The 21615-nt window shown below is 37.2% G+C and overlaps 3 protein-coding genes and 1 long non-coding RNA gene across 5 annotated transcripts; 1 reads left to right on the forward strand and 3 right to left on the reverse strand.

Moving 5' to 3' along the window:
* Nucleotides 1-449: 449 nt before the first annotated feature.
* Nucleotides 450-4131, reverse strand: LOC129434365 (E3 ubiquitin-protein ligase TRIM35). Its single transcript, XM_055193295.2, has 6 exons — nucleotides 3556-4131; nucleotides 3393-3482; nucleotides 2386-2616; nucleotides 2263-2285; nucleotides 1872-1990; nucleotides 450-1739 (listed from the first exon to the last, which is right to left on the reverse strand). Exons 1-6 carry the CDS (start codon nucleotides 4114-4116, stop codon nucleotides 1183-1185), a joined length of 1581 nt encoding a protein of 526 aa, XP_055049270.2. The 5' UTR covers nucleotides 4117-4131; the 3' UTR covers nucleotides 450-1182.
* A 3055-nt stretch (nucleotides 4132-7186) lies between these two features.
* Nucleotides 7187-10697, reverse strand: LOC129434100 (E3 ubiquitin-protein ligase TRIM35). The gene is made up of 6 exons (XM_055192951.2): nucleotides 10223-10697; nucleotides 10039-10128; nucleotides 8823-9053; nucleotides 8719-8741; nucleotides 8332-8450; nucleotides 7187-8140 (listed from the first exon to the last, which is right to left on the reverse strand). Exons 1-6 carry the CDS (start codon nucleotides 10607-10609, stop codon nucleotides 7584-7586), a joined length of 1407 nt encoding a protein of 468 aa, XP_055048926.2. The 5' UTR covers nucleotides 10610-10697; the 3' UTR covers nucleotides 7187-7583.
* A 252-nt stretch (nucleotides 10698-10949) lies between these two features.
* Nucleotides 10950-20334, reverse strand: LOC129434527 (cyclic nucleotide-gated channel beta-1). Of its 2 annotated transcripts, XM_073868675.1 has the most exons (19): nucleotides 19950-20334; nucleotides 19413-19578; nucleotides 19204-19236; nucleotides 18812-18910; nucleotides 18390-18544; nucleotides 17913-18116; nucleotides 16579-16787; nucleotides 16348-16398; nucleotides 16175-16261; nucleotides 16017-16081; nucleotides 15130-15255; nucleotides 14876-15014; nucleotides 14635-14794; nucleotides 14456-14553; nucleotides 14295-14378; nucleotides 13670-13788; nucleotides 13435-13581; nucleotides 13133-13322; nucleotides 10950-13050 (listed from the first exon to the last, which is right to left on the reverse strand). In XM_073868675.1, exons 1-19 carry the CDS (start codon nucleotides 20185-20187, stop codon nucleotides 12835-12837), a joined length of 2586 nt encoding a protein of 861 aa, XP_073724776.1. In that variant the 5' UTR covers nucleotides 20188-20334; the 3' UTR covers nucleotides 10950-12834. The 2 variants fall into 2 exon arrangements, with proteins under 2 accessions (XP_073724776.1, XP_073724777.1); XM_073868676.1 differs by lacking the exon at nucleotides 19204-19236.
* Nucleotides 12916-18418, forward strand: LOC141364320 (uncharacterized). Its single transcript, XR_012370046.1, has 3 exons — nucleotides 12916-13056; nucleotides 14305-14526; nucleotides 18024-18418. It is a non-coding gene; the product is annotated as an uncharacterized lncRNA (long non-coding RNA).
* Nucleotides 20335-21615: the final 1281 nt, after the last annotated feature.

A 21615-nucleotide genomic window follows, 5' to 3' on the forward strand; every position in this document is an offset into this window, starting at 1 on the left:
GGCAGGGCAGCCTTATTTGTCATTTTTGATCATCAAAAACCAACCACCTCTCGTTTCATTTGTTTATTATTATAAGGCTAAAAATTGATTTTCTATTTTATTACATTTTCATAATAGTGTAAACTGCACTAATATGGTCGCACCTTATTAATCTTGTTTAATCATTATTTTAATATTTGCTTTATCTACATTGTTTTTTTCTAGCCCATGTGTATGAATGCTTTGGCAATATTTTAATTACGCCGATCAAAAGTACTTAAAGGAATAGTCTACTCGTAGACTATGAGTAGACTATTCCTTTAAAAGTGAAATGGAAATGACGTGAAACGACCGCTAGATGGAGACAAAATCAAAGCTTTTGACCCACTGCAAAGAAAAACTCAAGATGTTTTATTATACTTACTAAAGCAATCCTTTGAAATCTAAAGCAAAAAATTAATCATAGAGACTATATTTTTGCAATCACTTTAAAGTTTTATTAGGTAATAAAAGTGATATAATACATAATATAAACACACATACACACACTGTAATTTTTACGTTAATAGTTTCACGGCCTTTATATCCCTTGCAGTACTTGTTGTTTTGTTGCTTAAAAATAACTTCAAAACAAATGTATTAAATAACTAGAATGTGAACGTGTCAATTTTAATGTATTTTCGAAGCACTTTGCATATTGTGCATTATTGAACGGCAGCTTCACAGTGTGTGTTAGGCTTAGTTGTGTCTCAGTACTTTTTACCACTTGTTAACAAATGCAACATAAAAATACAAACATTCAAACACATTCAGCCTGCAACACAACACTATGCTTTATTTATTTTGTGCACAATGAAAGAAGGGACACATATATAGATTTAACAGGAAATATCTGAAAACATTGCACATGTGAGGTAGTACACAGACCTTCCTAGCACAAGGAAAATAATGTATTAAACAACTGTGTTTTTATCAAAATCAATACTTGTTTTAGCCGTACTCACATATATTTAAAAGGACCAGGTTATTACTTAAACTTTCCAATGTCCCAACGCATAAAAATAAAGTAATATAAATATAAAAAGATAATAAAACAGCAAATGGTCGCAAGGACCATTCCATCACAAGTGAATATAGCACTATGGGACTGTATTTAAATTCAGACCCATTTTGTTAATGACTAAAGGAGGAAAACCCAAGTACTCATTTAATAAAAGGATTAACCCCAGGCAAAATTCGGAGAGGAGGCTTACAGCACTCAGTGTGAAAGTACGGAAACACCTTTTCTGTGAAAATAGGTGTAAATGTGTGATAGACTGCATTGCTTTGAGGGTCTGAGAACGACACCTGTCTTTCAATCAAATCAAGTTTCACCCGCACCTGCTTTGGTCTCTCATATTCACACAAAATGCGTTGTCCCAGCGGATCCTTCACCCTGAAGTATTTACCGTCAAATCCAATACACCAGACATCACCAGGCTCGCCGTACTTGCCTTTCCTCTGCACAGATTCTATGGCCACACCCACACTCCATAATTTATTGTCTTTCACCTCAACATCCCAGCTGTGTACGCCCGTGGAGAAACCCACCGAGCCAAGCACACAGGGCCAATTTTGGAATCGTTCCAGGTTTGCAGGTACAGGAACGCAAATTGGGTATTCATCATCATCTAGGGCCTCATTAGGGTTCCACACCTCTGTCAGATCATCAGACAGTTGAAGTAAACTGTTAGCTGTATTAGGGTCCAACACCACAGGAGCTAGAAAAAAAGGGAGGGGTGAGCATTGGACTGAGCAGTTACTTGCAATACGCAACCTTACCACTAGATGCCGCTAAAATCTACACACCTTTACACCTTTAAAATGTGTGCATATTGTAAGGATTGACTCACTGTAGCTTATTGCTGCTCCAATTGTCTTCCAAACATTGAACTTGAGGTTCCCCAAGTATTTGGCACAATCTATAAGCTCTCCTGTAGTCACCGCAGGATCTTGGGGTGTGTACTTGAGGCTGGAAAACATTGAGGGGTGAAAACAGATCAAAGAGTGCAGATAGTAAGTCATGTGACTATGAATAAGAAACGTGCAACACTCAATAAGCTCGCTCTAGCAAATTTATGGCACAGTTGTTTAGGTTTGTCAGTCTGAAAATGTTGTTTTATTGCGACCTTAGTAAGCAATTTTAAAATATCAGTATCTATTTAAGGAGATATGATATCGGACTTGTATTGATGCTTGATTTCAACACGTCATATGCAGAATGAGAAAATAAATCCTGCTTACATCATTGCAGTCTCCTTGAGTGTCTATTGAAAATACAAGAATATGAAAAAGTCAATATAAAGCATTAATAAATCCTTTAAAAAATGTCTTTGAAACAGTAAACAAGACATTAAATAAGCTAACCTGAAGTAATGTGATGTCCACACTATTTATTCTCTCTTCCAGGTCCTTAATGGTGCTGGAGAGAGAAATTGTGTCTTGACTTGTCTTTTTGACTTTGTCTTTCATGATCTGTAATTTTACTTTTTTCTCTTGAAGCAATTCTTCAATCAACAGACTTTCCTCATTATCCAAAAGTTGGCGAAGTTGCCGGAATTCATTCCGGATTAGATTCTCTCTAAAGTTGGCTGAGCGCTAAAATGTGTTAAATAAGAACAAAAAACACAAAGTACATGCATTAGACAATGTATGGCGTCTAATAATCTTTAACATTATTTAATTATACATTACATTAAGGGTAACGTGTTGGCTAAAATGAAATGTATATTAAAATGGCATAACAAAACCTTTGTTTGTTATATTAGGAAGATAATCTTTATTTTTAATATTTTCATCACACCTCTCTATATTTCTTATTTTTAGACATGCAATTGCGTGATTTGGACACTAGAGTGCGCCGATTCCTCTTGCATTCTATTTACTGTAGGTTAAAAACATGGAATCTCTTAAAGGGATAGTTCACTTTAAAATGAAAATTCTGTCTTCATTTACTAATCCTCATGTTTTCTAAACCTGTATGAATTTATTTTTTCTGATGAACACAAAAGAAGATATTTTGAGAAATGATGGTAAACACACAGCAGATAGTGAGCATTGACTTTCATAGTAGGAATAAAAATATGATGGAATTTAAAGGGTACTGTCAACTGTGTGCTTACAATCATTTATCAAAATATTTGCTTCCTCATTTATCACAATACTTCTAAAATATTTGGAAATATCCTACTATGGAAGTCAATAGACACTATGCTGTGTGTTTAACATAACTTCTCAAAACATCCTCTTTTGTGTTCATCATAAAAAAAAACATTTATACAGGTTTAGAACAACATGAGGATGAGAAAATAATGACAGAATTTTCATTTTAAAGTGATCTATCCCTTTAACTGTGGAAAAAGATCCTCACTCACCTCTATGTCTTCAGCCTTTCCATAACAGTGACGTCTTTTTAAAAGTATTAATTTGGCCTTCAGAAGATTAAGCTGGCTACGATAAACTCCCTAAAATTGGGAGACACTGAGTTTAATGAAATAAAAGTTATGATGATGTACACGAATAGGGTGGCCCACTTACCCTGTGTTCTTCGGCGACCTCGCGGATCGGACGGCACGTGTGATTTTTGTGCTCATCTGAATCTTTACACTTGTCGCAAACGAGCGTTTTATCGTCACAACAAAACCCACTAAATTTCTGCTGGTGAGCTTCACACATCTCCTCCAAATCGCGCTTGTAGTCCAAGAAAGATTGGCACAGGTTTCTGAGAGCCAGGTTTAGAGGAGGGTTGTTGACAGACACTTTTCTGCATATTGGACAGTGTCTGGACGCTCGAGTCGCCCAGTACTTTTGGATACACTCTTTACAGCCACTGTGACCGCAGGGAAGCAATACAGGATCACTGTAAACACTGCGGCACACGGAACAACAAAAATCTTCCTCGGCAAAATGACGTTTGGTTGCCATTTCTCGCAACAACTTCTTTAGTGAGTTTACTGATGGGTTGCAGACCGTTCGTAACTGATCAAACTGACCGCCAAGGAAGGAAGGTGACGTCTTCTTCTTTTGGTTAATGGCACGTCGCTGTAAACGTTTAGATGGTGCGCCACCTACCGGCCTGGAGTCAATATAGCAAACCATAATATTAGTATACACAAAATTTACAAATAAATATTACTCCAAAATATCCAATATTATCCAGCTGCAGCGCCACGATTCAGAGCACACGACCCAGACCGCTCGCTTCAGGACAAACGCGGAAAGTGAGGGACAGTTGCAAAAACATAACAGCATGGCGTTCTGTTATTTTTTTTGTGGTGCAGAAATATTTACTTATTTAATGTGTAGTTGAAATTCTAAAATAATAAAGTGTATAAAAATTATGCTCTGAGTCAATGTTTATTTTGTAACAAATACTTAAAGTAGATACTGATAATGAACATGAAGTAAATGTAATTTCTTTATATCAAATGAAAAAGTATGTAGTGACATTACTTAATATCTACATTAAAATTTATGTTAATAAGAAATATTTATATTGTCTATATATTTTAGTGAATTTACATGTATTGTTTTAAGTACCATACATATAATTCAAATGTTTAGTATTTATATCAAAATCCATTAGAAAATTAACAATAACGCTATGCAAAGAAATTTTGGTTTTCACGACTCTAGTAAGACCGATTCCGCCAAACCATATATGGTTCGACTTCCGGACTGAATAGAGCGCCCTGAATCGTGCGCTGCGGGGCTGCAGCTAAATATTGCACATAATATATAGATGTAGTAGTAGCTATAAAGTAGGCCTACATGCTATACAAAAGATTGTCCAGCATACGGAAAAATACAGCTATAAATGTAAGTATTTGCTGTGCATTTGATTTAGAGTTTTAGGTTTAGTTTCAGGCTAAACCTAACGTGTAAGATAACGAGGACGTTAAGTGTGGTACCAGACCCAGTTACAATTAAGCTATTCTGGGTTCAGTGGAGTAAGATTAAACACAGCAGTATCCCCATTGGCAATTTACACAGTCATAAATGTTAATGAGGTATCCTAAATGTAATTTAAGTACCTGACCCGTCACCAACTGTGCTCAACTAACTGGTTGGATGCAGTGGTGTAGTGCAGGGTATACGCAGGTATACGGAGTATACCCACCTCTTTATTTGATGGCATGGGGTATACCCACTTCTACTGGGGGCATACATTAAGAGTATTCCCACTTCTACTAGGGGCATAAACTAACAGCGCACTCACAAGGGGCGTCAGCGTTAACGCTTAACGGAAGGCTTGTCTGAAGCGTGGCCAACAGCCAATCACAGTGGCCGCTACACATGCTCCGTTCTTCCATAAACGTAATTGGCTGGCTTTGTCTAGGTAATTTGCATAAGGCGATCTGATTGGATGACGCACGCGTTGCCGCTTGAAAAGTTGAGAAATGTTCAACTTTTGCCGCGAGCAACGGCATTGACGCAGCGCTGACGGATCCACAATTCAGTTCGGCAACGCATGACGTCACCCATTAAAAGTGAATGGGAAGCGTTGACGCTGACGCCCCGTGTGAATGCGCCGTAAGAGTATACCCACTTCTCCAGACACCACTACACCACTGGTTGGATGATACAACAGATATAACAGATGTTCGTTATCACAGACCCCTTTGGTCTGTTGGTTCTCGAGGTCTGCTGCTCCCATACTATAATTAAGATAAGATCACTTAGGTGATATCGATGTATTGCCTGAACAAAGAAACTAACCTCTAATCCAGCCTTTTAGTGGGGTAAGCTTGTTTTAACACCTAAGCTGGAGTCCAGACTGTCAAGACCAGTGGTCTGCATTATGTCACCAGGTTGCCCGCCAAAGCACATTCTGTTAATAGCCTTAATTTTAATATTTAGACTATTGATTACTTATTATTTCTATATTAGCTTGGCTTCTTTTATGCATGTTAACATTTTAAACAATGATAAAACATATTTTGAAACGTTTTGAGTAGACCATTTCACAGCCCAAATCATTACTCTGGCATCTCTCCCTAATGTTACAGTCTTGTTTGAATATAGTGGCTATTCACCAACAATCCAGAATTGCATTAATCTACATTATTCAGTGTATTATGGCGTGTCAATGAATACAACTCTGTAAAATAGTCTTCCTGTATTCTGAGCTAACAGCAAATGTTTCATTTTTGCAAGTTTTGGTTTGTGGGAGGGGTAGAAATACAGCTTTATGCACAAAATGATCCCGTATTAAAGGGGTTCTTGGATTCCAGAGACACCAGCAGGTTTAAATACATGTTTGCTTCTTAATGGTGGCTTTTTATTGCTACCTTTTCCTAATTTTTTCTACAATATATATCTGTACTGTGAATCACTCATAAATCTTATAATAGTTTAATAATTTCTGTTTAGATCCATCAAATATAAATTGTTATTGGATGTAATTTGATTTTTTTAAGATAATGCACACTTTTTGTCTTTAGAAAGATCTTTTTTCATACCCATATTGTAGGAGAACTACAACTTGCATATTTGCAACTTGCAACAGCATATTTCTCAAAGTATTAAAGTATCTTTTAACATTTTAATTTCATTTGAATAAAATCCACACTGTCATATAAGTGTTGAGGATAAAATAAAATTTGTAAACTTACTTACTGTATTGGAAAAATAAACAAAAATGGCATGTGCATAATAATTTGGAACGCTGTGTATTAAGGTACTTTATTAAATAAAATAAACTTGACATTTTTTGCTCTACACTAACAGTACACACAGCAGCCCTTTTGAGTACATTATCAGAGGGGGATTACAGTATCAGTGAACTATGTTTTTATTGGCAGTGTATTTATTTTTAAACTAACGCTCAATATCACCATCAATCAACAACTAACAAAAACAAAGTGATACAATCACACTTATTGCAATGAAAGCTACGCGACTTCCGGCGACCCAAAACTATAAAAGTTACCTCAGGGGCGGTTTCTCAGATAGGGTTTAGATTAATCCAAGACTAGGCTTTATTTAGGAATATAAAGACATATTTAATTGTTTTGCTGTGAAGCCATTTATTATGACTTAAATTGTGACATTATGCTATAGGAATGTTGTTGTGTATTACGATCGATTGTGTGTATCAATACCTTTACCTTTTTACCGCTTGTTCACAAATGCAACAACAACAAAAAAACACACATTCAGCACATAGTTTGCAACTCAACACTATGCTTTATTTTTTTAGCATCTAAGTATATTAACAGGACATTTCCTGTATACTTTTATTGTAAACAACAACAAAAAAACAGAACTGAAACATTGCACACGTGAGGTAGTACACACATCTTCCTAGCAAAGGTAAAAAAAAAATTTATTAAACAAATATTATTTTGTTTATCAAAACATTAAATAGCCAAGAACCATGTTATTCCTTAAACTTTCTAAAGTGCCAAAGCTATTACAGATCAAAATTAAGTAAAAATAACAAATCTGCAAATGATCACAAGGACCGTGACATCACAAGTGAACATAACACTTTAGGACTGTATTTACATTTGGAACCGTTTTGTTAAACACAAGACTATTTTTCCAAAGGAAACTAAAGTACTTTAATAAAAGGATTGGTCCGCAGGCAGAATTCGGAGAGGAAAATTGCCCTTAGTGTGGAAGTACGGAAACACCTTCTCTGTGAAATTGTGTGTAAATGTGTGATAGACTGCATTACTCTGAGGGTCTGAGAACGACACCTGTCCTTCAATCAAATCAAGTTTCACCCGCACCTCCTTTGGTCTCTCATATTCACTCAAATTGATGCGTGGCCCCAGCGGTTCCTTCACATTGAGCATTTTACCATCAAATCCAATACGCCAAACATCACTAGGCTCGCAGAATTCATTCCCATTTCTCTGCACAGATTCTGTGGCCACACCCACTGCCCAAACACTATTGCCTTTCACCTGAACATCCCAGCTGTGTACACCCGTGGAGAAACCCACCGAGCCAAGCACACAGGGCCAATTTTGGAATCGTTCCAGGTTTGCAGGAAGAGGAGCATAAAATGGATATTCATCCTCTTCTAGGATCTCATTGGGGTTCCACACCTCTGTCAGATCATCAGACAGTTCAAGTAAACAGCTAGCTGTATTGTGGTCCAACACTACAGGAACTAATAAGAAAAAGTTTGTAATGAATTAAATCCAATCTCACCCCACTTTTCTCCTGACAAATATGTTGCATGCAGATATGAGACTAGAGTTTCTTTTATTTAGGTTAAAATAATCAGGAATATAATATTGGCATTTATAGTATCCATCTAGCAACTTAAAATGTGGTTGCATATTGTAAGGATTGACTCACAGTAGCTTATTGATTCTCCAATTTTCTTCCAGACATTGAACTTGAGGTTGCCCATGTATTTGGCACAATCTATAAGCTCTCCTGTAGCCACCTCAGGATCTTGGGGTGTGAACTTGAGGCTAGACAACATTGAGGGGTGATAACAGATCAAAGTCTGTAGAAGTTAACCAAAACAGTACCCATTTATTCCTATAAATTAGAAAACTGAAACTCTCAATACGGTTGCTCTAGCGAATTTATTGGACATTTGATGTCAGGTTTGTTAGTCGGAAAATGTTGTTTTATGTGACCTTTAAAAAATTGTATATACTGTAGTATGGCAGATCAGTGCAATGGCTTTCTTTAAGTACTGATGCTTGATTTGAAAAGAAAGGAAATCCTGCTTACCTCATTGAAGTCTCCTTGAATGTCTATTGAAAATATAAGAAAAAATATTTAAAAATATGTGATTGAAGGGCATAAACATTAAATAAGGTTTTAAATAAGCCAACCTGAAGCAAAGTGATGTCCCCACTCTCCAGAGTCTCTTCCAAATCTTTAATAGAGTTGGAGAGAGACATTATGTCTTGATTCATCTTTCTGATTTTCTCTTCCATAATCTGTAGTTTTAGTTCTTTCTCTTGATCTAATTCTTCAATCAACCGAGTTTCCTCGCCATCCAAAAGCTGGTGAAGTTGCTTGAATTCATTTCGGATTAGATTCTTTCTAAAGTTGGCAGTGTTCTAAAAATACCCCAAAAGCGCACAAATTAGACAATGTATAACATCAAATAATCACTAACAATAATCCATTTCCCGGACAGGATTTAGATTAATCCAGGACTAAGCCTTCATTATATAAGGACATTAAAGTAGTTTTTACAAACATAACTTACAAAAACATATTGTTGATGTGCATATTGAGACAAAACAATGGCAATGATATAATTTAAGATATGTCAGTGCAGGCAGTTAAGACATTAATTTTAGACTAAGCCCGGTGTAGCAGCCGATCCTGTTCCCCTCGGAATGTCTGTTCCCCTTCTCGCTTTCTGTACACCCAGCTGTTTTTTTCTTATTATTTATTTTATAGTTTTAATTGTTGTGAGCTGTTTGAGTTTGTACAAACTCTGTGCACATTCTATACCATACAAGAAAAATTGAAAATAAATAAATAACACCCAGCTAATCTGCGATGCCTGCGCATGCGCTGTCAGCAGAAACGCTTCAAAGGGAACAGGATCGGCTGCTACACCGGTCCAGGAAACCACCCCCAAGAGAAATGTTGATTTGACTTGCTGGCTAAAATGACAGGAGACGCATTACAGCATTGCTATTTTTATTGTTAAAATACAGCAAGGATGCATACATCCATCTTATATTTTTGAGATAATCTTCATTTTGAATATTTTAGGTCACATCTCTCTGCTTTCCTATCTTTTTTAGAAACGCATTTGCGTAATTTGGCCACCAGATGTCTCCTTTATATTAACTTTTGGAGTTAAACGAAATCTTGTAGTTTTACCGATCCAAAAAGTCGTTTCATTAGTTTTCTGAGAAAATGTAAAATAGCATTTAAAAAAAAATGTCAGGTCTTTGTCTTTAAACCATCCCAATGAGAAAAAAATCATATGCATTTTAATCACACTGCTGTCTTGTTTTCCCACTGTGGCCTTTAAGCATCCTTCAGGGCCAAAACGTATTTTATTCAACTAAATTCAACTCTCACCTTTATGTTTTTAGCCTTGTAGTAACCGTCAAATCTTTGTGTAACCTTCAGTTTGGCCTTAAGAAGATCAAGCTGGTTACGATAAACTCCCTAAAATTGGGATACATCAGGTTTTATTAAATGAAGTTGATGTGTGATTTATAATATGTTATAATTAAAATATGATGTAACGTTACATGAGTACCCTGTGTTCCTCAGCGACCTCGCGGATGGGACGGCACGTGTGATTTCTGTGCTCCTCTAAATCTCTGCAAAACTCGCAAATGAGCTTTTCATCGTCACAACAAAACACACTAAATTTCTGCTGGTGAACTTCACACATCTCCTCCAAACCACGCTTGTATACCAAGAAAGATTGGCACAGGTTTTTGAGAGCCAGGTTTGGTGGAGGGTCAGTAGCAGACGCTTTTCTGCATATTGGACAGTCTCTGGACTCTCGAATCGCCCAGTAGTTTTGGATACACTCTTTACAGCCGCTGTGGCCGCAAGGAAGCAACACGGGATCGCCGTAAATACAGCGACACACGGGACAACAAAAATCTTCATCGACGAAAGGACGTTTGGTTGCCATTACTTACAAATCAGAAAAACTACTTCTAGCTTTATCTCGCGTCGCTATAGAAGATCGGATGCCGCGACACCTACTGGTCTGGAGTCCATAGCGGCGATTAGATAGATAGATAGATAGATAGATAGATAGATAGATAGATAGATAGATAGATAGATAGATAGATAGATAGATAGATAGATAGATAGATAAATAGATAGATAGATAGATAGATAGATAGATAGATAGATAGATAGATAGATAGATAGATAGATAGATAGATAGATAGATAGATAGATAGATAGATACTATTAAATTAGCTTGCAATTAGCTCAGTCACAGAATTAAAGCATGTCATGCCAAGTCTAGGAACATCAGTTTATTTACATTACATCAGTTTAAGCTCTACAGGTCATGAAAATATTAGCTGCTCACTTACTAAAAATGCAATTTGTAATGCTATGGAGAAGCAAACCATAATATATAAATATTAGTGCTGGGCAAAGATTAATCGCGATTAATCGCATACAAAATAAAAGTTTTTTTTTTTTTGCATAATATATGTGTGTGTAATTGTTTTGTATATTTAACCACACAGACATACATATATTTATTTCAGATTTTTTTATTATTTGTATATATATATTTATGTATTTATATATCATATAGAATATATAAAAATATTAATAAGTATATATACACATGTAAATTAGGGCTGGGCAAGAAAAGCGATTTTTCGATTCATCGTTTTTTTTTCGTGGTCGATTTAAAATTGATTCTTAAAGCCCACGAATCGATTTTTTTCCCAACGTTAATCTAATTACTAGTCGTCTTCACTCTTTTTTCCTTGAGCGATGTTACCAAGGAGCGAGAGGCGAGCCTGTCATTCATTTATTCAGTCTTTATTCTAATATAATATAATTTAATATTCTAATATAATATAATATTCTATAAAATCTATATTCATTGAGTTGAATAGAAAATCGAGTATAAAAATCAGCCCGAGAATCGGAATTGAATCGAGAATCGAAATCGAATCGATTTGATAGCCTGTGAATCGAAATCGAATCGATCTGAAACATCTGAATCGATACCCAGCCCTAATGTAAATGTTTCTTAAATACATACATGAATGTGTGTGTATTTATATACACATAATAATTACAGACAGCAAACACTCATAAACTATGCAAAAAAAAAAATCACTTTTATTTTGTATGCGATTAATCACGATTAATCTCTGCCCAGCACTAAACAAAATGTACAAATATATTAATATTACTCAAAAATGTTGTACATAATATCTAGTTGTAGCTTTACATATACTATACAAATGATTGTCCATCATGAGGAAAGAAGAGAGCAATACATAGCTATACATTTCTTTCTTCTGCACTAGGTTGTCTAGTTTCACGCCTAAAACAAGAAAGCAAAATAAAAAGGCATTATTTTAAACCTGCTATCCATATGTTCTTTCTTTGAAAAAGTTATTTATTTTGCTAATGGCAGCAAATTATTTCCACCTTATAAATTGGTTACAGAAATTGGGAGTATTACAGAATTATTCATATCCTTTAAAGAAACAAAGAAACATCTTAAAATATTCAGCACAGCGGTTTCCAGGACAAAATAAACTACATACTGCCAAAGTAATGTCTCAATTAGACTAGAGTCAAAAAATGCTACAAAACTGCTTTAATGTTGGCAGTCAACCATAATGATGAGCGGTGAACCTATCAAGTGATAAGCTTGCACAGTTTTAAGGGTGTATGATGAATGACAGTGTTTAGGGTTTATTAAGGCACTTGTCTTTTGGTAGACAGATAAACCTGAAGATATCTATATGCTAACAGTACACAACAGCCCTTTTGAGTACATTATTTTTTATCAGAAGGAGAATTACAGTATCAGTGAACTATGTTTTTATTGCAGTATGGTATTTGTTTAACTAAAACTGTGCACACAGCCAGCGACTGTCTGATCTCATTCATTCCAGTCAGCTAAGATGCGAGGAAAGGAAATGAGGATGCACAATTAAAATGATGAGCGACTTTTGGGAGTGACTGACCACCATCAAAGTCGCCGGCAACTGGCATTCAGATACCTCGGATAGACCTCTTATGTTACCAGAAAATTATATGCTTTCTTTATATTTACATAACATTACATATAAAGTAAAATTTTGAATATTACTGTTAGTGTAGAAGCTATTTAAGCAGGCTTTTTAAATGTGACAACATCTAAGACTCTTATTTGATCACTGTTTCTTTTTCTATCGGAGGACATTTTGTTTCCACCTCTGCTGGGCCGTCGTCTTCGGCAAATACGTTCCCATCTCCAGAGCCGGTGGGGGTCGTGGGGATTTGCATTGAGCTGTCTGACATTTGAGACATGGCGTCAGCTTCCTGCTCTGAGTTCGGCTCATGGACGGGCGAGTTGGGCATCACAGATGAAGAGATCGAGTGCTACGTGTAAAAGAAGTATATTTGGACATTTAAGCCACACTTAACGTATGATTTTTTTATTTCAAACAAGTTGTTTATGTACCTGCAAGGAGACACTTGATCTATTGGTCTTTTCCTTCAATTTGGACCATGTTCCTTTCATCCCTGATTTTTCAGTCATCTCCAATGCTGCTTTCAACAGTTTGGGCGTCTCGGCACGATGAGGAATAATTGGGATGGGCTCCTTCTCTTCTTTCTTCTCAGCTGGCTTCTTGTCTTTAGTCACCATTTTCCTTTAGGATAAAGAACAAGTTACAGATTAATAATGAACAAAGCAGGGTTGAAAATAAACAAGTGAAATACTTAAAGATATCAAAATTGTAGCTATGTATCTCCATATCCTACCTTGCTTTCTTGCGGAGCAGTTTCTGGGACTCTGGATAGTGCACCATGATCTCATTCAGGTCCTTCTTGGTCAAGATGAAGAGGTTAGCAAAACCACGTGCTACTACATTAGCTGTACGTCTGTTTCCTCCTCCAATGGCAAGCAAGCTTAGTTTGGAAAAAAACATGAATTAATATTGAAGTTTTTGGATAAAGCAAACTCACTATTGAGATCAAACCAAGCTAAACCTCTCACCTGACCTCTCCGAACACAGCTCCTGCTTTCAGGGTCACAAACACCGTCTTACCATCTGGACCGCCAACTACCTGGACTTCCCCGGCTTTAATGATGTACATTTCACGGCCCACTTCATCCTGTAAGATTACGAGTGGTTAACACAAAAGCACTTCGACCTCGGGCGCAGTAATATTGACGCAAGTTTGAGCGAGAGGGGGAGTAGCAAGAGTGATGATGTTACTGCGCGCCAAGGTCAAAGTGCTGCAAACTAAGTGCTCTTCCGCCATACAATATAGTTCTCATATTTATTTATGTTTTATTTTGTGCCACCATACTTACTAGTGTAACTACTTATGTAACAGTCTTTAAATAGGGAAAACATGGAAGTGTTTGGTGGCTTCTAAATTCATCTGTGTTTGGATCCTAAGGAATGAATGGGGCTAGGCTAAATGCTAACACAATCACGACGCGTTGTACAAAGATTAAGTGGACGCATTAAAAAAAGATAGGTGTGTATTAATTAATCTAAGTCGAGGTATGAACATAGTAAAATATTGAAAAGCGGTGGTGTTTTCCTTTAGCATAACAGTATGTACAGTATGAAGATCTGTTATGTAGGCTAAACGTTCTTAAAGCTCCTTGCCTTTTTGCAGATGTAATCTCCTGGAAGGTACACCACAGATCTGAGCCTTTTCAGCATATCAAAGATCATCTGTCTGTCGCAACCCTGAGAAAAAAGATGGAGAGGAACATAGAAACAAAGGCAAGTCATTTCGAAGCAACATTTTGAGCCCACGCACTTACCTGGAAGAGTGGCACTTTACTGATAATGGAATAGTTCACATCCACAGCAATGTCCAATCTCATCTTATCAGGTAACTGAACTAGTAACTCTTGTTCATCTGCATGAGACCAACAAATCTCCATTTAATAACAAAAAATGTCTGTACTGTACTCATTATTAGTGTGGCTTATAATCTTACCCAGCATGCCTTGGGACTGCCACGTGTAGCTATACCATGTTTTTACTCTGTTCTGCACATCTTTAGGAATGCGGTAGGAGGCCATGTACTTAACCGTGTTATCCACACATGCACGATAGTTTGTCTGAGCGGCCGTGGCTGCACCCACAACATCTCTCATCTGAGCGACACAAAACCATAATCTGTGATAATCAGTAAAAATTGAAACCCAGGCCACTGTTCAGAATCCCGACGACTTTACCTGACCAATCATGATGGAGAACACAAACACTCCAGTGAAGTAATTGATGAGCTGAAATACAATCTCGAAAAGTGTGGTGGGTCCCGGCAGGTTTCCGATGGTGAGCAAAGTCTTCACGGCAAAGTAGTAACAGCGGATATAGCTGAAAACATGGAGAAAAATGTTGAATAATGTAAATGTAAAGTAAATGCACCGTAAATCATTGTGCAACTATCAATATAATTTGATACCTCTTAATATCAGTTTCACATACTTAGCTATTGCCAGTCCCATCATAAGTCCATTCAGAAACACCCAGACCTTCATAAGATGAGCCCCAGTAGTAGAGACAAGCATTACAGTGGACGGCATACAGTAGATAAGTGGTGGTTCGAACGACTCTAATAAATAAGGAAGAATAATAAGAAACAATCAACATCATGTCTTAAATGGACACTCCACTTTTTTTTAAATATGCTCATTTTCCAGCTCCTCTAGAGTTAAATATTTGATTTTTATCATTTTGGAATCCATTCAGCTGATCTCCGGGTCTGGTGCTACCACTTTTAGCATAGCTTAGCATAATTGCACAATTCATTGATACTGATTAGACCATTAGCATCGTGCTAAAAAATAACCAAAGAGTTTGATATATTTTTCCTATTTAAAACTTGACTCTCATTGTGTACTAAGACCGACAGAAAATTAAAAGTTGCAATTTTCTAGGCAGATATGGCTAAGAACTATACTCTCATTCTGGCTTAATAATCAATGACTTTGCTGCCGTAACATGGCTGCAGGAGGCATAATGATATTACGCAGCGCCTGAAAATAGTCCCTATTAAAAGTATTCAAGGGGACTATTTTCGGGCAGTGCGTAATTCTAATTTTTCGTAGGTCTTGGTACACAATGTAACTACAGAAGAGTCAAGTTTTAAATAAAACATCGAAACTCACGTGATGCTAATGGTCTAATTAGATTCAATGGATTATGCTAAGCTATGCTAAAAGTGGTACCGCCAGACCCGGAGATAAGCTAAATGGTAAAAATCAAATGTTTAACTCTAAGGGAGCTGGAAAATGAGCATATTTTCAAAAAAGTGGAGTGTCCCTTTAAGCAAACATCGAAGCCAAATACAAAGGCTTATAGAAAAGAGCTAACCTGTAAACGTAAGCGTTGGTCAGGATAGCTTCCAGACGTTTATTGAACTCAAAGAAAGACATAAACTGCACAAAGGAAGAAGACATCACAGAATTAACCAGGTTCATTCTAGTCTGATCCATCTAAAGCCCAGTTAGACAACCAGAGCATGAGCTTGCCTTCATTATCCTTGGTAAGCGGAGGAGTGGATTAATTCCTGTTTTGAAGTAGAAAAGCTCCAGAGGAAGGAGACTGAGCAAGTCCAGCTATATAACACAGAAGATCAGACTTTTAGACTACATGATAAGTCTAATAAATGATCAGATTCATTTATTCACTCAATTTTTGTTACCTTGAACCGAACGGCTTTGATGTAATTATCTCTCATCTCCTTCTTGTCGCTCTATAGTCACACATTGCGCAAAATGAAAAAAAAAAACACATTTTATAGCATTTCATTGAACAGCAAATGATCTGATCCACCTTTATGGATGTTGACACTGCCTCATTAGTCTGTGAGGGAGCAGGTCATTAATAACTCCTATTTTGATCAATTCTAATAATTTTACCTGGTTTTACTTACCACAATGTCCCCATGTTGCACAAACTGCAATCGGGGTTGAAAGGCCAGAATGTCCAGAATGTAGATGGTGTCACATAGGTAGTCAATCAACAGCCACACATGGATGTTATCCGGTGTTTGATAAGGGAACGCCGAACGCACGGGAATCATCCACGCATTCCAGTTAAATGCCAAAGACACGCAAAACAGCCAAAGCACGTAGATCAGATCTATGGAGATCAACAGACCGCAGTAAGACTTAATTTTGGACATCGGCTATTTACACTAAGTGCAAATAGTTTTTATACCTAAAGTGAAAAAAAATTATAAAACGTAATTTTTAAAGTGTTACTAAATGAAGTAAGATTTTTTTTAAGTTAGCAGCTTTCACTTTGTAGATATAAATAGATATAAATATTATAAATTTTTTTTTTTACATAAAGTAACAATATCAGCATTTTCTTAGCGATATGCTATTTACAGTAGGTGAAAATATTTTTTATGTAATAATAAAATTATGAAAAGGTGCAGTGTGTAGATTTTAGCGGCATTTAGCAGTGAGATTGTGAATTGCAACCAACGGTTCAGTCCACCATTCAACGAAACGCATAGAGAAGCTACGGTAGCCGCCACAGGACAAACATTTTGTCATCTAAGATAAAATACAGCAGATACAATAGTGACAAAATGCGCTCTGTAGAGCAGTTTGTCCGTTTAGGGCTACTGTAGAAATATGGCGGCACAAAATGGCGACTTCTATGTAAAGGGACCCGCGGTGTATAGAGATAAAAACAGCTCATTTTTAGGTAATAAACACATAACAGTTAAGTATGTAAGGTCTTTATACACCTCTGATAATATAGTTATGTATATAATATTGCGTTTCTGTCATCAAATAATTTTAAATGTTACACACTGCACCTTTAAATGTGTAAATTATTTATTTAATTTTGTCATTTATTAGTTATTCTTGAAATGGTAATGCTGCGTACACACCAAATGCGAATTCAGTGATTTGCACGAGCAGATTACATACAAAGTCACTGCAAAAACGTGAATAGATGCCTATTCGCCTGGGGCGATTTGAATGACAGCAATTGGGCGGCGCGATTTTCGCGAACACGCGCTATTCGCCTCAAACTCATCTTCCGCGCAAGTTAAAAAAAATTCAACTCAAGTGAAAAATTTGCCTGACCCAACATTAAATCCAGCGATTAATATTGAGCAAGGGACACGGTGCGAATACAAGCTTCGCGTTTGTTGTGTACACCCCATTTGGGAAAACATGGCACTAAAGCAAAGCAAAACAAAAAGCTGTTAGTCCACATGATTAACATGAGGAGGGAAGTGCTTACTAGTGAAGGGGTCGATGCTGGCTGGGAAACGGTACCGCAGAAGTCGACCAAGCCTGGACTGAGGTTTGATTTTACAGCACAGTACTTTAGTTTTTTCCTCTTCTTTCTCAGCAGGTGCTTCAGTCACCTCCTGTTCTGTTTTCGGCTCCGCTGGAGGCTCAGGAGCAGGAGGAGCAGGGGGAGCTGGAGCTTGCTTAGCTGGAGCTGTTAAAAAAAGCGTGTTTGTCACATGCTCTTTGATCCTGTAATTAACGCCATGTGTACTGAAAATTCAGCATGTGTCCAATTTTCTGTGTGTGTGGTCTAAAACAAATAAAAACCATTTGGATATTCATTGCTAAGGAATTCATGTTTACGTATCTAATGTTTTTACGGCCTACTTTAAATTTGTAATTGTTTATATGCTTCTATGCTTAGTCCTATCGAGTGTTTATGTATATCTGTCCTTATCAAAGTGTAAAACTGGGTTCAGCTCACAAGCAGGTGGTGTCTCATCATCGGAGTCATCTGGATCAATCAGTTTCTCCTTGACACGTTCTGTTCTTTCTTTAAACAGCTTCACCAGCTCCTGCAACCTCTCATTCACTACAGTACTGGCCTGGCTGGCCGAAGAACTGGGTCGCTGATTAAGCCTTTAAAACAAAAAATTATTTTTGGGTTACGTAGATATAAAAAATATACTCAAAATTGTACTTTTGTTTACTGCAATTTGTTTTCCTAAAATTAGTTCAAACTACAATTGGCACACCCCCTATTAAAGACCCATGGCTAAAATAATGTCTAAAAAAATAAATTTTGGGCCAAATTCTTGCTATTCAACTCAAATTATACAAATTTTCATATTTATTTTTCACGTGTTCATGTAAATTTAGCATTTATGAGAATCTTTATTATGGTACCCATCATCTGCACTGGAGATGCTGCTCTGGCTTGGCCAGGCCTTGACTGCAGTTTCTAGTTCCTCTTCATCTTCATCATCTTGAGAGTAAAGTCTTTTGCTGTAGGAAAAACACAAGACCAAATTATGGGGCGACAGGCGACTCACAAAAACAAATGCATTATAATAAATCATTTATATCCCTGAAGGAAAATCTAACTTTTTGGTTCATAGCTATATTTAGCAGATGGTTGGTATACGATGGGACTAAGTTGGTCATGATATGGTCCAAGCTGGTAAATGTACATACTGCACAAAATGATATGCACACAAATATAGGACATGAAGGTGATGGAGTGGATTAAGGTGACAGACAGCATGTGTTTTGACATGAGCTTATTCAAAGCATCTTACATCTTGGTCCAAATAGTCTGTGATTTTCTGTCTCTGGGTTCATTGTTGTATTAATAGTGTGTGTGCACAGACAACACAAGTAAATAAACAAAACATAAAGGTTATTATTTGTATGACTATTATTAGACACATTTACAGCAAATATAATCATCATTTATTCTTTCTTTGTGATTTTCCATGTCCAAATTATACAAAAAAGCATGGTTTACCTGGTGCGGTTGGCTTTTCGAACACCAGGTACAGTGAGGGTTTTGAGGTTGGGGTCCTGTGGGTTTATGATTGGAGGTATGGGCCGAGATCTCCTCCCGAATTTTCCTCCGTCGGAATCAACATCTTCTACGTTCACAGCCGGGTGCACGCTAAGTCTGGAACTCACTGCAGATTAGAAAATCCTCAATATATAATCATCAACATATACTGATGATAACAACATACAAGGATGTCCCTATAAGGATCTGTTAATGATAATTAGATTATGAGACTTTGGCTTGGCTTTCACAGACAGGGTCACATACAAGTAGGCAATGTTAAAAATGTTGGTATTGGGGATAGACCCAACTATATACCAGGAATTTAACACTTACCGTGAGGTAAATTGAGCTTTTATAGAGTTTGAGGTCAGTGGTTGGTATATAAACATGGCACTTTGGTCACTACAGGCACTAATATATTTGCCTACAACCTAAAGCCACTGTTGGCAGCAAGGACAAGTATGATTTAACAGATAAGGGGACAGTGTGGATCACCTGAGGGTCTAGCAGAGGTAGGGTCATCTTCAATGTGGACAGCAGGGTTGGAGATACCTGACAACTGCCTGGTAGGGGTAATGGGTGGCAGACGAGGGTACGAGGGCACATTGGGGAGGTCAAGGACAGAGCTTGGGGAGGAAGGCGAAGGGGTTCGAGGAGAACGGAGCGGAGACTGGCGGACGAGATGGTCCAACTCGAGATCTCTACTCTGTTGAGGTTGTTGCTTGGGCATCATGATCTGGTTTAAGTTTATTTAGACGGCTCCGAATGCTGGATATCTTTTGCGGAATCGAGGAGAGCTGTTGCGGAATATTGGATACCTGTTGCGGAAGGGCGGAAAAGCGTTGGGGGATGCTGCTAAGCCTTTGTGGAATGCTGGACAACTGTTGTGGAATGTTGGACAGCTTTTGTGGGAAGCTAGGGAGCTGCGGGGTCAAGTTGGGAAGCCGCTGAGAAATGTTTGAAGACAGGTTTGGGATTTTGGAAATTTGCTGGGGTAACTGAGACAGCTGAAAGGAAAATGATGGCAGGTGTTGGGTAATCTGAGTCAAAGAGGAGGGCAAGTTGGGCATCTGAGGCACTCTAGGCAGGGTGATGTTGTTCTCTTTTCGGAACTGGCGGAAGCGTTCGACGGCCTGAGGGGCATAGGGCATGTGCATGAGGCAGCTCTTCAGTGCATCACATCTGGATGGGACTGGAAGAAGAGCAGCATAGACATACTGTGATTAATCTAATGCTCAGTCAAACAGAATGTGTAGAGGTGTCAGCTTTATAAAAATATATCAATATTAAAAATGTAAACAATATTATATTTAAAAAAATATATTTTGTCTACACTTTTAAAAATTATTTAAAATTATTTTCATTGTATAATCAATAAATCAATTTGCTAAGTTGAATTTGCTATTATTTATTTTTATTATAAATATGATTATCAGCAGCACATTAGAAAAAAATATATTTTTGACTGTCATCATCTAAGTGAGCAAGTAAGCATTTACATTACTTAAAAACACTCACCACTAGTTTCCACTTCAGCTGGTAAACTCTCCACCTACATGAAGAATAAATACAATGTAAAAAGATATTGACAAACAAAAAAAGCAATGCATTCAGCATCAACATTTTATCACTTTGTTTCAGAGCACTGTGTACTTTAACCAAAGTTACTCAAGAGGGAGTTTATGCACTTGGTATGATGCAAAGACACTTTAGATAGTAAGTGTCAGCTGAGAGGCAAATAATAAAGGGGGATTCGTAAAAAATGGCATTGGGATATAGCTAAAGGGAAAACATGATATATATATATAACAGAACAAGAAAATTATTAAATTAAATGATCAGGTAAAAAGCTGTATCTGTGACTCATTACCGGTGTATCAGTTTGAGAAACTGAGCTACTGGAAATGGACTGAGGCTGATGAGTGATCACGTCTGGTTCTTCTTCAGATTCAGGTTCTTCTTCGTCTTCTTCACTGAGCTTTTCAGATGCAGGGCTCTTAGTTCTGGGTATAGATTCAGCCTCAGGTTTAATTTGCACCTCAGGCTCTGATTCAGGCTCCTGTAGAGGTGAACACGGCTTAAATTCTTCCACAGGGGTTTCGGCGACCTCCTGTCCTTCTGGAACAAACTCCTTAACTGAAGGTACTTGACACCTGTGGAT

Source organism: Misgurnus anguillicaudatus, chromosome 6 (genome assembly GCF_027580225.2).
Source record: "Misgurnus anguillicaudatus chromosome 6, ASM2758022v2, whole genome shotgun sequence".
NCBI classification, from domain to species: Eukaryota; Metazoa; Chordata; class Actinopteri; order Cypriniformes; family Cobitidae; genus Misgurnus; species Misgurnus anguillicaudatus.